This window comes from Phalaenopsis equestris, unplaced genomic scaffold (genome assembly GCF_001263595.1).
Source record: "Phalaenopsis equestris unplaced genomic scaffold, ASM126359v1 Scaffold000002, whole genome shotgun sequence".
Classification (NCBI taxonomy): Eukaryota; Viridiplantae; Streptophyta; class Magnoliopsida; order Asparagales; family Orchidaceae; genus Phalaenopsis; species Phalaenopsis equestris.
The window spans coordinates 13,397,915-13,413,233 of record NW_018164444.1 but is presented as its reverse complement, the minus strand read 5'-3'; the positions used below and the strand labels follow the sequence as shown (position 1 = coordinate 13,413,233).

Genomic DNA, 15,319 nt, shown 5'->3' with positions numbered 1-15,319 from the left:
GCAAGTGCAACATGCTTCAAGCAAGACACATCGTGTTGCAATACAAAGCAAATGATCATGCTCGATAACAAGTTATACTCGTGCTAACGTCCTCGCTTGGGAACTTAGGATTTAGCACATGGATATGCGGTATAGTCGCCTTCTATTTTGGCGAGGCGTGTGGGGAGTTTACCTTTGAATTTATAAAAAGGAAATTCTCCATGATGTTGGGGAATGAGCTAGCTACAAAGCTTTTCCCATTTCACAACTCATGATTTTGCAAAGTGAGTTAGCTACAAAGCTTTTGTCAACATCTCAACCTTTCCAAGGAAGGTTGGGAGCGCCAATGTAAGGCAAAATGAGGATTCCAACCCGTTAGGATTTTGGTCTAAGGTTCGCAACGAGAAATCTTGCGGCTCCGCAAAGGATTTGACAATGTATGTGATTCCTAACCTAGAGCTTTCTATAAGAAATAAACAACCAATCCAAGTGCGTGTGGCCGTGCTGACTAGTGTCGGCCGGCCAACTCACCCCGTGAGGGCGACCAAACCCACAACTCCTAGCAAAAATCTAACCCTCGAGCTAACTAAGAAAGAAAACACTAAGGATTTAAGGAGTTTTACCTACGTAACGGTTGGGAATGTGTTTCTTCAAGTAGGATGAAGCTCCCCTAACGGTAGAAGAGAAACTTATGTTCCAGCGAAGCTCCGGCGAGATCCACTCCACTCCTTCTCCAAAGGACGAAGAAGCTCTCCTCTAGAAGAAGAGTCTGAAGAGACTCCAACAAAGTTTCGAGCTCTGACGATGCTCCGGCGGTGCTCTGACAACCCTTCCCCAAGTTAGAGTGAAGCTCTCCTTTAGTGCAGGAGAGAGTAAACCTTGCTCCCTTGCTAGCCAAACTCCTCCTCAAGGAAATCTCCTCACACAATCATTGTAAGTGGTGGAGGAAAATGAAGGAGGGGAGGAAAAAAAGAGGAGGAAGAAGAGTTTCTTGTGGAAGAAGAAGAAAGGGAAGAGGAAGTAGAAGCTCTCACTCTCACCTTTTTCCCAAGCTCTCCATCTCAAAACCTTCAAGAAGAAGCCTTAGCTCCATGGGAGAAGAAGAGTTTTTCCTTGTCCTCTCAAGCCCTCCAAACTTCAGCCCTCCAAAAACTGAAAATGAGAGGAGATGGGGAAGAAGTGAGGCTCCCTTAGGTTAAAATCAGCTCACCTAAGGAAATCCCCAACTTGCTCTTGATTAAGCCAAAATTGTCTAATGAGGGGTATTTAGGGCATGCCAGATGAGGCTAAACCCATGGGTTAGACAGGCCCCCCCCACCCCCAACAATGCATTTCTCCTCAAGCCCAAGGAGATCTCTACAATGTCGGTTCGTTGGGGGGCGCTCCGACGTCAAATTGGCACCAGAAACTGCCTTTTTCACGACTTGAAATGAACCAATGCCTAGGCACAACGACCCTGGCTCGTAGGCGCCACCCAGGTGGCGCCTACTTTCCCGTCTTTTGGGAAAAGGCCATTTTGAGCTGTTTTTGGCACCTAGGCGCCCCAGACTGCTTGGCACCAGAAACTAACGTCAGACTTCGAAGGGCTCGGTTTTGATCATCCTGGAGGGCATTTTGAGCACTTAGGCGCCCAGGGCTGGCGCTTAGGTGCCAATCTAGCCCCAAAAATCCTGGTTCACATCAGAAGCACTTGACGGGGGATTTTTTCGATCCGAAGGCTATGGGAGACCATATATGAGTAACTTATGATCCCCTTACCTCAATAATGTTACTGGTCCATTGATCGGAGAATTTGTTGCCGGAGGCGCTCCGGACTACAGCGCGGGTAGGGCATTCCAAACCCTAATTTTTTCATAGTGCACGTCGAAAGGGTGGTTCCATTACTTCTCTTGACTGGGCTCCAAATGGATACAGAGAGATCTATAAACACCATAGTGGACACCATGTTCAATGTCCTGAGTAGGCTCGCTGAACAACGGATTCTCCCGGGTAAGGACGAATCGTCGCAGACCCTAGTTTCGGGCCCCGAACACATACCAGAGGTTTCAAGTGGGTGCCTTGAGATACGAGTTACCGTGAATGAGCCTTGAATTGTCCCGAGCTAGTCATGCGGACACCCTACACACATGTCATCAAAAGTCGACGCCAACGATGATTTTCATTCATATAAAAGTTATAAGCAAGAAGTATACTGAAATTAAAAGATTAAACCTTTAAAAGTAAAGCTAATTTTAATGCATATAAAATTCTAGATTTCTTCCAATAGCAAATGTCATGAATACATTAGCTAGATTATTATATAATTTTCTATAACAAAATAGGAATGACTAGCATACATGTTGTTTTTTTTTATTTGGTTATTGTAATTTATAAGTGTTATTACTTCATTAGGTTATTTAGGATTGCTCATTATATTGTTTTAACATTTTCAGGTTTTAAGTTTTTGAATATAAGATGGGTATCAAAAGTGAGACTGTTTATAAAAGACGAGGTTGGGAAATCGAAAGGTAAACTTTTTATCTATTAAATTAAATTATTTTTTTAGTGATTCTTTCAATTTATTTGGGTTTTAAATTGTTAGTGATAAAAAAATATAAAATTGAATTTCACCGTCCGATCTATCATTTTTGTCTTCAAAACTATAAGCCCTTAGGACGGGTCATGATAAAGTTTGTGATTTTTATTCATTAGTAACTTGAGTGATTTTAGTTAGGCTAGCTTTAACAAGATAACTTTATTTTTTTTATCTCAAACATATAGATACCAAGGTTGTGGGAGAGGAATTACCACATAAGATCACTATTAATACAAATGTCCTAACTTGAATAATGTCAACGATGATGCAACTGGTTTAGAATGCTAGATCGTAGTCTAATGGAAGTGATACAATTGTTGTGGATAAGTACCTAAGGAAGTTTTGAGATCTATGACCACCATTGTTTAACGGAATTGAAGGTTTAATTGAGATGGAGAATTGGCTGATGATAATAGAAAATATACTAGACAACATGTTGTGCCAAGATGAAAGGAGAGTACCATTGGTTACATTTATATTGGGCTAGAAAGCAAAAAGGTGGTTGTTTGGGCAGTGTCAGGATAGGCTAGGGACATACCTAACATGATGTTTGATTGAGAAGATTTTGTGGAGATTTTTAGAAAGTGATTTGTGCTCATATCTGCTTGAAGACGAATTCATCAGATTGATACAGAGAGAGAAGACAGTTATGCAGTATGAAGCGGAGTTTACTATATTGCTGATATATTTATCACAATTGATAGCTACTATAGAAGAAAAATGTTACATATTTTTTTTTTGGATTGAAGGATTCAATCAGATAACAGTTGGTACCTTTGAGGATTGAAGCTTACTTGGTGCTAGTGGAGAGGGTCGAGCGAGTGGAAATTGATTTCAACTTACTCAAAAGCATAAGGACATGCACAAGAGGAAGAGCTTGGAAGAAGTGACACCAACTGTTCATTTTGGAGGATCTAATGAAAAAAATAAGATCATATATTGTTGGAGTTAATTGTCAGGCTCACAATAATGCTATAAAGCCTCACAATAATGCTATAAAGCCTTTTGTTAAGTGTGGGAAACTACACCATGATGAATACATATTTTGTTTGAACGATATCTCCTACGTTGTCCTCCTCTCATTCACACTCTCGACTCCCAACTAAGTGAATCTTGTCTTGGTCGCGTCATTTGTAGGCGAACTAGTCGTCTAGGCTTCCGATCCCCTTGTTTTAATTTCCTGACTTCTCGCTTCATCTCTCTCCTCACCGGCTTCCCGATTACTCGATTCATCTTCCTCTTTTCCTTTGGTTCTCTTGTTTCCTATCCCCTAATTAATATTAACGGGACGTTACAAAAGCTAATGTTAATGCATGTAGAATTTTAATTCTCTTCCACGAGTAAATATTATGAATACATTATTTAGATTATTATATGATTTTCTTATGACAAAATAGGAAAAACTCTTATACATGCTATCTTTTTTTCATTGTGTTATTATAGTTTAGAAGTGTGTTACTCTACTGAACTATCTTGAATAAGTCCTTATATTTAAATATTTTTAGGTTTAAGTTTTGAATAGAAGATGAGTATTAGAAGAGAGAATGTGTACATAATAGAATGTTAGCAAACAAAAATTATTTGTTAAATTAAAATATTTTTTTAGTGGCTTTTTCAATTTATTTGAATTGTAAATTGTTAGGGATAGAAAAAAAGTAAATAGATAATTTAATTTCAACGTTCAACCATCCGTTCTAGCATTGAAAATTCCAAGCGCGAGGGTAGGGTCGTGACAGTTCCAATCCTAATATGAAAAGTCAGAAATTTAATTATTTCTCGTCAAAGCTCATCTCGTCAAAACTCTTATCTTTCTTACTCATATCATCAGTATATATGCCTACTTAGCACATAACATCTTTTTGATCATTTTTTTTGTTATAACCATTTCTCTATTCATTAATTTTCTAACTTGAATGTATGTGCAACAATCACTTAATTAAAAAACACAAGAAATACAGTTTGACAGGTTTTAATCAGAAATCTATATTTTCTTTTGCTGTTCTATGAAATAGTGCAATTTAAAATTAAACAAATAATCATTTGTATGATTAAATCAGACTCACGATAATAGCCATGTTCAATATGACAAGATGTCTAAATGTAAACACTTAATAGGTAGTATATATTAATAATCAATAACAAATATTAGCCCTATTGACATTTTTACTTTTTAATTTAGCAGTTGAATATCTCATATCAATCAACTAGTCTTTCACAGCATGAAATTTTCTAGGCTAGCCTTGAACTCTCCGTGTAATATAGACGACATAGAAATCACAATTTTCTCCAAGTTTAAGGAAGATTTAAATTAAACTTAATTTAACTTATTTATAATCTCAAATGACTTTCCTGCATCAAATTGGTTTTCCTGCATTTTTCTTTCAATTTCCTATGGTTAACCATGGCTGCATATGTATAATTTGCGTAGATGAAATTTATGTAGCGTGAAAGTTCAAAAATGGGAATTGACAATTACTGATTAAAGTGAAATTTCCAGAGAGTTTTTGGAGAATTTAAAGAATTTTTTTTAAATATGTGATGAATTTTGATATGAATTTCTAGCTCTAAATGAGCCTTCTTTAAACCACTTTTTCAGCGCACCCTCAACTATTCAATTTGTTGGCTTGTGTCTCTAAACTTTCCACTTGCACTTTCTTTCTTTTGCTTGATTTCAATTGAACTTAATGATTATTTATTCAACATACATTTAGGTATACTTTGACTACATGAGAAGCTTCCGAGTTGAATTCGATGAATTATTTGAGGATGGAATCATCTCCGCTGTAGAAGTTGGATTAGGGCCCTGTGGAGAGCTACGATACCCATCTCATCCAGTCAAACATGGCTGGAGATATCCTGGCATTGGTGAATTCCAGGTACTAATTAAGTTGGAAGTTTTTGCCATGATAATTGATTTTAAATATTTTAACAACTTGGGGATTGCTCGGGATCCCTATTGTTTTTTTTATTTTTCTTTTAAAAATATGTTTGATTAGTGTATGTTTTTATTTTTATTTTTGGTATTAAAAAAAAAATTAGTTTTTTTAATACTCAAAAATCCAAAAGTTCTTTTGATTGTTTTTAAAACAACTGAACATATTATAATTTATCAAAGATGTTTTATTTCATGTAAAAATAAAAATAAAAATAAAAATAAAAAATAAAAATGAAAAATAAAAATCAAAAGTGGTCCCAAACGACCCCTTGGATAATACACATGAATTGTTTGTTGCACGTCCAAAGTTGTATGCAGTTGTCAGCTACTTAGCTTGTAAATTATTTTCATAATGGTTTAATACCTTCAGAGAGAATGATTTTGTCTAACATTACAGGTTATGCACTGATATATATGTGTTGATTGTGCAGTGCTACGATCAATATCTCATAAAAAGTTTGAGAAAGGCGGCTGAAGCGAGAGGGCACTTGTTCTGGGCAAGGGGTCCAGAAAATGCAGGGTCTTACAATTCAAGGCCCCAAGAAACTGCATTCTTTTGTGATGGTGGTGAATATGATGGCTACTATGGCAGATTTTTCCTTGGTTGGTATTCACAGTTTCTTGTTGATCATGCTGACCATGTACTATCTTTGGCTAAATTGGCTTTTGAAGGCACTTGTATTGCTGCAAAGGCAAGTCAAAGATTCTTATTGATCAGTTTCTTAAATAGATGAATCTCCTAGTGAGCTATAAGCTTAATCTTTTAACAGAGAATCATTGGCAATGTTTGATGATTTTTGGGACTATGAATTTTTGAGTATTTGTGATTTAGTGGTTACGGGCTTGAATTATTGAAACAAACTCCTGGAAATGATGGGGGAAGCGCATGTGGATCAACTCATCTTGAGGCCTTGAGGTCTATATTGATGGGATATCACAGCACTGGGTAGTCTCTTTTTATGAGTACTGTACTTGATAAAAAAAAAGATGGATGGCCTCATGCGGGTGCTTAGGTTGATTTTTTTTTAACGGAGTCTTAAAAAGCTTTTATTTTTTTTCTTTTTACCAATAAAATTTAGGTTATACAATAATAACGCCAGTAGCTTTCAAAATTATCTTTTTTCAAATTTTTTCTAATCATTTAGCTTGTTTCTGAAAGCAAACTAAATAGTTCCGCATATTTCAATAATTGGTACATAAAAACCCTACCTTGGTAGCTTTGTGGTAATATTAATTCATTATGCACATCCTCCAATTAAGTTGGGTCTCTGGAAATCCTGAATTCAGCAGCTATCCTAATCAAATCTTTCCCCTGCTGCCCTTGTACTGTCTTTGGCTAAATTGGCTTTGAAGGCACGTGTATTGCTGCAAAGGCAAGTCAAAGATTCTTATCGATCAGTTTTTTTAATAGATGAATCTCCTACTGAGCTAACAGCTTAATTTCTTAACAGAGAATAATTAGCAATGTTTGACGATTTTTGGGACTCAACCTGAGTCCACCTGTTTGCTATCTGCAAGCCTACTATTTCCCTGCTGCCACTCCGATCCTCCTTCACCTGCTGCAATTTTTATGCCTTTCTTATCTGATGGAGAATACATTTATTTCCAGCTTTAATGCTATGCTTTATTGTAAATTTGAATAGGATAATATCCATTTTACATTTCCTTTTCATTACGGGTCTGTTATGATCTTATTTATTTACCTAGCTGTCTATCTATTCTATGTGGTCTTGTATTTTCTAAAAAGTGTATAACCCTTCCTAACGAATATGTGAAAAAATAATATAGTATTCTTCTTTTATGATTTTCAGCATCATATCAGACTCATCATTTTTCTTCTTCCTTATAGATTTTTTTTTTCCTTTCACATAATTCCGGCAAAGTGTTTTTGGTTTCTCTTGGTTCAAGCCATGACTATAGTTAAACATGAAATGATCTTGAGCAGAAGCTCCCTTTTAAGGGTCACCTCTGCCGTCACTCAACATCCTGTGGCAACAATGGTTTTGAAAAAACCTTCTCCAACTTGCTGGTTTTTCATCTCAAACCAAAATTTTCAGCTCCCAAATTTTATCAGTGCTATGACTCAAATGGTATGATCTTACATGCCTTTAGTTACCAAAATGGACATCCAAAGTCGTGGATCTTCGAGTCTAACTCATTTCTCTGATTACATGACATGGAATGCTTCATTATTTAGCAACTTTTATCCTTTTCTAAAGAATTATATAGTCAAAATTGTCAATTAAATACATCACAATTAATTGGCATTGGGATTATAAGTATCACTAGCTCTCTAGTTCTCAACTTGGATCTCTTGGTTCCTAACCTTACCTACAACACATTATCACTCAACAAACTCACCTACGATATGAATTGTTCTACTAAATTGCTTCCTACTCATTATAAATTTCACGATATAATCCAGGCTAGATAGTTGGCAATATGAAGGAATCTGCTAGCTTTTATCTCCTGAATTGAAGAATTTTAAAAGGCAAGCAAAATGGGCTCAGTATATATTTTCTCTGATGAAATTATAATAATATTTTGATGCTTTTGCCTTTTTGTCCCAATTTCATGTTCCTACAAAATAGTCCCCCTCTCTTTTCATCAATATAAATCTTGTAGCTTGTGAAACTTAAGAATCATATAAACACTCAAAATGTCTACTCTTGTTATTTTTATAAAACCTTCCAAACTTTTTGTTATCATAATGATATTTGAGGACCATAACAGAGGAACAATATCTTGGATGCTATGTACTTTATATCTTTCGTTGGCCATATGTACAGTCTGACTGACGAATTTTAACTGGCTTTATTTTTTAAAATATACTTATATTCCATTTATGTAGTTCTCCTTCAACAAGGAATTGTTAGTCTAAGTTTGTGCATTCATAATCCTCACCAAAATGGGATGGTTGTAAGAAAAAATAGAAACCTTTTGAGGGTTTCTTGATGAAATAGGATCACTACTAAAGCCCCAACATATGATTGGAGAGAGCTTGTCTTTACCGCATAATGTCTCATTAGTTGTATGCTATTAAGAATTTCTAAAATTTGAATTCCTTTTCACGTTCTCACTTAAATCTATCCTATAATAGACTCATCCCTATTATTCCTCTCAAGGTATCCAATTGCTTTATTTTTTTTTTATATTTCTTCTCGTCGAAGAGGAGAACTTGACCCAAAAACCTTAGAAGTTGTTTATTTTGGCTATTCTCTTCACCAAAATGGTTACAAATATTATTCCCATGGTAGTATAAAATATTAGGCCACCATATATGTGACCTTTTTTAAAAATCAATCATTATTCTCTAATCGTGAACATTAAAAGAGAATACCAACTCACTCTATAAATATGAGATTTTTGGTATTATCATTCTTATTTTTCGTTAACCCTCATTTTTTTCAAAGCTACTTAAATCTCATCCATTTGAATCTTTGGAGAGTTTTGATGATCACAAACAACCAAGGTACAAAGGGATTGTCTATTTTGGACAACAAAGAGGTAAAACATTTGACTTGGCAAAACAAAGCACTCTCTATTCCGACCCGTCTTAATACTACTTCCCGGAAACATGGTAATATTGACATTGAAGATGATCAAAATATACCTATTGGTGCTCTTAGGAAGATCATAAGGCGCCTAATTAGTCATTTCATTTTCTATGACAAGTTATCTCCAAAGTTATGTCTTTAGTACAAATATTTCGAGCATAAAAAAATTAAAATATTCAAGGAGCTAGTGCACCAAAATTGGTGAAATGCATTTTATGAAGAAATTTAGGCCCTTGAAAGAAATAATATGTATTTTCACGAAAGAAATAATACATGAAGTCTTTCAAATCTTTCGGAAGGAAAGAAACCAATTGAGCCTAAATGGGTCCTCAATGTAAAATATAAGTTGATGGAAGTGTTGATTAGAATGTAAGACTAGTTTCAAAGGGATACGCTCAAACATAAAAATGTCAAGAAGTCTTTGCACCTATTGTTAAGATGAATATTATCAGGGCTATTCTTTTTCTTACTACTAATCTAGATTGATCACTCTATTTACTAGTCGAAAATATTATTTTTGTGATTGTGGATCTAGAAGTTGAAATCTTAATGGCAATTCCTGTGAATTTGAATGGAAAATATGAATCAATTTACATACGCAAAAAAAATTTATATGTTTTAAAAAAAACACCAAGAGAATGGTTTGAAATATTCATCATGATATTAGAAGGAATGAATACTCTCAAAAATAATCTGACAACGCTTTATTTATCAAGAAACATCTGAAGCTAATATGTTTATTCTGATTTTTTATTTTGCTTACATCATTTGGATAGTGAATCATGAAGAAGAGGTAAAACAAGGTAAAGGTGTCTCTGCCTAAGAATTTGAAATTAAGGTATTCTATTGGTATGGAAACAAGATTATGCAGGGAGACATCTATCCTTAACAGAAATACGCAGTGGACTTATTAGATGAAGTTGGAAATCACAAAGATTCACTTGTCATTGGAAAAGATAGATACTAGTTAGTGGGAGAACTTATCTATTTTTCTCACTCCATGCCAGGTATTAACTTTTTTGTTAGTGGTAGTCAGTTTATGGATAACCCCACAAAGGAGCATATTGATACTATATACAGGATTGGGAAAAGGTTATTTTCAAAATAGGGAAAAATATAGGTGTATAAGCCTTTGCTGTTGTTAATTGGGTTGGCTCCATAACATATTGTAAATCCACATCTAGTTATTACTCATTTATGTGAAAAAAATATAGTTACGTGGAGAAGCAAAAAATAATTAATTGTAATTAGTAGTAATGCTGAAGCATAATCTAGAGTCATTGCCAATAAAGTTTGTGAAGTTATGTGGCTTGATTGTTTTCCAAAGATTTAAAAGTTTCCACTACATAACATTTGATAATGAGGGGTGCCAATCAAGTTAACTATTAGCATTTCTAAGAACTATATCCAATATGATACGACGAAGCATTTTGAGATTGATAGACACTTTATAAAATAAAAAATTAAACAAGAAATCATCCATGTTAATTGCACTCCAACAAAAATATAGATTGTCAATATATTTACTAAAGCTCTTAATCAATTACAATTGTCAACCATAGCATCAAGTTAGTAATGTTCAACATATATTTTTAGCTTGAGAGGGATCGTGGAAATCCTAAATTCAGCAATTATACTGTACAAATTTAACGCCAACAACAATTGCTAGCCTTGCTGCTATTTTCCAGCATGTTCTCTCTCTATTGCCATGCCTGTCTTCCTTTTCTTGCTACTATTTTCCAGCCTTGTTTATCTGGCGGTGAATAGATTAATTTCCAGCTTTAATTCTATGCTTTATTGTGAATTGAATGGACAAAATTCTTTATTATTTATTCCCAGCATGATGCTGCCTGTTATGGTTTTATTTGTTTTCCTAGTTGTATTCTAGGTGGTTCTGTATCTCGTATAGGTATGTACCTTTTCTACCTATTGAATATATGAAAAAAATATTGCAGTGTTCTCTTATTTCTTTAGCATTTTCAATAAAGTTCTTGGAAAATGTTTTTGTAAAAAATAAATTATATCTTGAAACTTGAGATAGTTACCTACAAATTAAAGTTCTATCAGTAATTTCTTGTTAGTGACTAAAATTTGCATTGACTTGAAGTTTCTTATGGATAGCAACACTTTAATTGTTGACTAATACTTATTTCATAAAAGAAATTTATTTTAAATATACTGAAAGGTTTTTGGATGAAAAGTTCAAAATGTTTAGTTTGATAATTTTTTTTGGTTAAGTTGGTTTTTAAGGAGAAATATTGTTAGTATTTAAGGGGAAATAGTTGGATTGATAAATTAAAACTAGCATTGTCAAATCTGTAGGTCGTGAATCTGTGATGAAAGAAATATAAAGTCAGTGTCAAGTAAAGAATCGAATTTGTTCAAGGATAGATATGATTAGCACAGATATCAACTAAGTGATCAGATCTAACATAATCTTATGCTAGATAATCACTAGCCATTAAAACTTTTTTTTTTCTATTGTTTAGATTAAACACCTTGTAGTGATGGTTGAGATTGCTTTTGAGCTGACTTACCCATGCTTCAGAATTTGTTATTTCATCAGTGATTCTGATTCATATGGCTCCTGAAAACAGATATCTGGCGTGTACTGGTGGTATAAAACAGCTAGTCATGCTGCAGAATTGGCTGCTGGTTTTTATAACTCATGCAACCGTGATGGTTATGCCTCAATTGCGTCGATCTTAAAGAGACATTTTGTTACTTTGAACTTCCCATGTACTGAATTGCGTGCTGTGAATCAGCAAACAGATTTCACAGAAGCATTGTTAGATCCGGATGGCTTGACCTGGCAGGTAACCTTATTGTGAAAGTTAGTTTTTTTTTTCTTTTTAAATGTAACTAATTTTAGTTGCAAATTAATCTTATTTGCATCCTTGAAAACAAAAAATAAAACTCGCAGAATGTCACTATCATCAGTGTTCATTTTAATTGGACATGATGCTTCCAATGGCTGCTTCTAAGTTCCTTTTTTTTGGCATTTATATACAAACCACCCAATACTTATTTATTTGATATCCAACACCTGAACTTTACATTTTTCATTTATATTACTAATTTTGGTATCACATCAAAATTGCCACTGTTTTGACTTTTAAAAAGTGAAATACACCTTTTCATGCATTGGTAAGGTGGCATATATGTAAAATTAATGTTTAGGTGTTAGATATGTAAATACATTGGAATTGAGTTGTATGTAAGTAAATCTTCCCTTTTTTTTTTATAAATTTAAAAATTCACTACAGGTATTGAATGCTGCATGGGATGCTTGTATACCTGTAGCAAGCGTGAATTCTTTCCCTTCCTTTGATAGGGACTGCTACAACAAAATTTTAGAAAATGCCAAGCCACCGAATGATCCGGATGGAAGACACTTGTCATCGTTCACTTACCTCAGGCTCAGTTCTGTCCTTATGGAGGGATGCAACTTTTCGGAGTTTGAGCGATTTGTGAAGAGAATGCATGGTAAAGACTACCCTTCATTTGCTAGAATTCTCTTTCTTGGGACAAAGCATTGCTTTACTCTAGTCTTTTATTATATTTCACCCAATTATGATTTTAGATATTGTCCATTTGATGTATTTTTAGGTCCGAAATGCAAAAACAAAAAAAGCTAAGCTCATGTGCCAATATTTGATTCAACTCCATCAATCTCCTGATAGTAGAAAAATGTTAACTATTTCTAAATAATAAGTTTGCCACTCATGAATGAAAAAAGAGCAGAAAGATGAGTTTGAACTAATGGATTTGTATACAAATAAGCTTGATCTGTGATATAGGATGTTGGATTTGTAATATAAATATAATATGTGATATGTACAGTCACCTAACAAGCACACAAAATTTGTAGGACAAAAAATGTCTCGTAATTCTCATAGCTTCGATTATTTAGATGAAATCAATCATATGGCAAACATCAATTCATATGAAATGCATAGCCTTCTACTATATATAATTTACTATAATAAGGATAAAAAATGTCTCATACATGATTAAAAAGAAATTCAAACGTTGAAAATCCAACTAAACATAATCTCACTTTCAAACCAATAACAAAACATAAAACATTAACTGGGAAAATTATCAGTAGAGAAGTACACCTTGCTCTTATACTCGTGAAAAACTCTATCTAATCTCTTCAAATCTCATCTTTGATCCAATTCTAAAGGAAGGAATTTTATGTTGAACTAGAAATTTTATTTAGTGGCTAATGACATGTGCATGCCTTTCACGCTTTTTCATAATTATAAAACAATTAACAATAACTTTTGTCACTTTAAGAGTGTAGCATAATTATTTGATCAAAATCACAATAATTCACTACTATAGTGTTTGGAAGCTCTCCACAATGAAAGTCAGATACAGGAGAAGAACTGTGGATCAACTACAGAAAATTAGGTGCAAAGCGGAGCCATAGATTAGAAATAGAATGATATGAAAATTAATTGCAAGAATAAGAACGTATAATCATTAGTAAGAAGCCATATATTAGAATAAATAGTTGCTTTTGAATAATCAACCATAAGATGTTATAGGCCGGCATAAAATCAGACATCCCAAAAGAAGGCCATAAGTACTTGCCAAAAGATTTTTTTATTTTAGTGACAAGGTAATGCCTTAGGCATGTACATAAAATAATCCTAAAATTAAGAAAAAGGCAAATTTACATACGTGGCACAAAATTCTTATATATTTACATATGATACTCCTAAACTTTCATATTTACACACATAGCACTGTGATGCTGTAAACCTAAGTATGAAAAGGTGTATTTGACCTTTTTTTTAAAAATGGTAATTGTCGAGATGTGACTGAGATGGAAATAAAGTCGTGAGAATTAATTTTAATTTCCTTAATTAAGGAAATTAGAATTAATTGGTAAATCCCTTAAATTAATGGAATTAGAATAAAGTTGTAATCCCTTAAATTAAGGGAATTAATTAAATAGTTTCCTAGTTTTTCTCCTTTTAATCTCCTATATAATACCTTGTATGATCAATTCAAAGGTAAAGAGAATACAAATTTTTATTTGGTTTTTCCATATGGTATCAGAGCCAGGTTCAAAGCCTAGAGGACATCGCCTGTGTCGGTTCTCTGCGGCCCCCCGCTCCCACTGATCTTTTGCGTTTCTTCCGATTAGCGGCCGCTTTCGCGCGCTTCTTCTGAAGGCGGCTTCTTCCGCGCGCGCGCTTCTCCAACAGCCTCGATCCAGTAGCGTTCTTCCCTCCGAGCACGGGCTGCTTCCGCCTCCTTCTCTGCGATCTGCACTTCTCAGACTTCTGCGAACTACAGGATATCCGACTTCTCCTTTCCGCTTCGTCCGAGAGGAGCAGCACGTTGTCATGATCGTCCTTTGCCGCTGAAGTAATTTTGCGTTGTTTGTCGTTGTGTGGTCGCTGCAGAGCTTGCGATCTTTTTCCGTTGTTTGCCGCTGCAATCTTGTGCCGCAGATCTCGCGATTTTGTCGTTGTTTGGATTTTTTTTTTCGCTGCCTTAATTGCTGCGATTCTTTTACCTCTGCAGGTTTTTTCTAGCCTTAATTGCTGCAAATTTTTCTTCTCCACCATGTCAATGTCCGAAACCACTATCTCCAACAACTCCAATCATTCTGAAGAATACAATGTTGTTCAGAAAATTAGAGAGTTGCAGAATATTCGGGCATCCAACAGGTTCAATGGGAAGAACTATCTCAAATGGTCCGAAATTGTCCGCACATACCTAAAAGGCAAAGGGAGGATTAATCACCTACTTGGAACCGGACCAGAAAAAAGGGATCCAGCCTCTATAGCATGGGAAGAGGAGGATTCCATGATTATGTCCTGGCTATGGGATTCTATGGACCCAACGATCAGTGACACTTGCGTGTTCTTGAACACCACAAAAGAAATCTGAGACTATATCAACCGCACATACTCGAAAGCCCGCGATGCTGCCCTTGTGTATGAAATCAAGGAAAAAGCCGGAGCAACCAAACAAGGAGACAAATCTGTCACAGAGTATGCAACTCTATTGCAGAATCTGTGGCAGGAGCTGGATCATTATCGTGTAATTGAGATGAAATGCCCTGATGATGCTGCCACCTTGAAGTTCATTGAGAAGGATCGGATATATGATTTTTTGGCAGGATTGAATCCTGAATTTGATCATGTTAGAATCCAAATCCTCGACAAGGAGGATACATCGTCTCTAAAAGAGACAATCTCATTAATCAGAGTAGAAGAAAGTCGGAGGAGTGTCATGCTAGAACCACAT

The 15,319-nt window shown here is 34.9% G+C and overlaps 1 protein-coding gene across 3 annotated transcripts in view; it reads left to right on the top strand.

The window, feature by feature from the left end:
* Window positions 1–15,319, top strand: part of LOC110023646 (beta-amylase 2, chloroplastic) — a 42,415-nt gene that overhangs the window by 17,380 nt on the left and 9,716 nt on the right. For all 3 annotated transcript variants that reach the window (XM_020723150.1, XM_020723168.1, XM_020723160.1), the window contains 4 exons: window positions 5,266–5,430; window positions 5,921–6,181; window positions 11,644–11,862; window positions 12,313–12,532. In XM_020723150.1, the coding sequence (XP_020578809.1) occupies window positions 5,266–5,430; window positions 5,921–6,181; window positions 11,644–11,862; window positions 12,313–12,532 (865 nt within the window). The remainder of the gene's footprint in view (window positions 1–5,265; window positions 5,431–5,920; window positions 6,182–11,643; window positions 11,863–12,312; window positions 12,533–15,319) is intronic.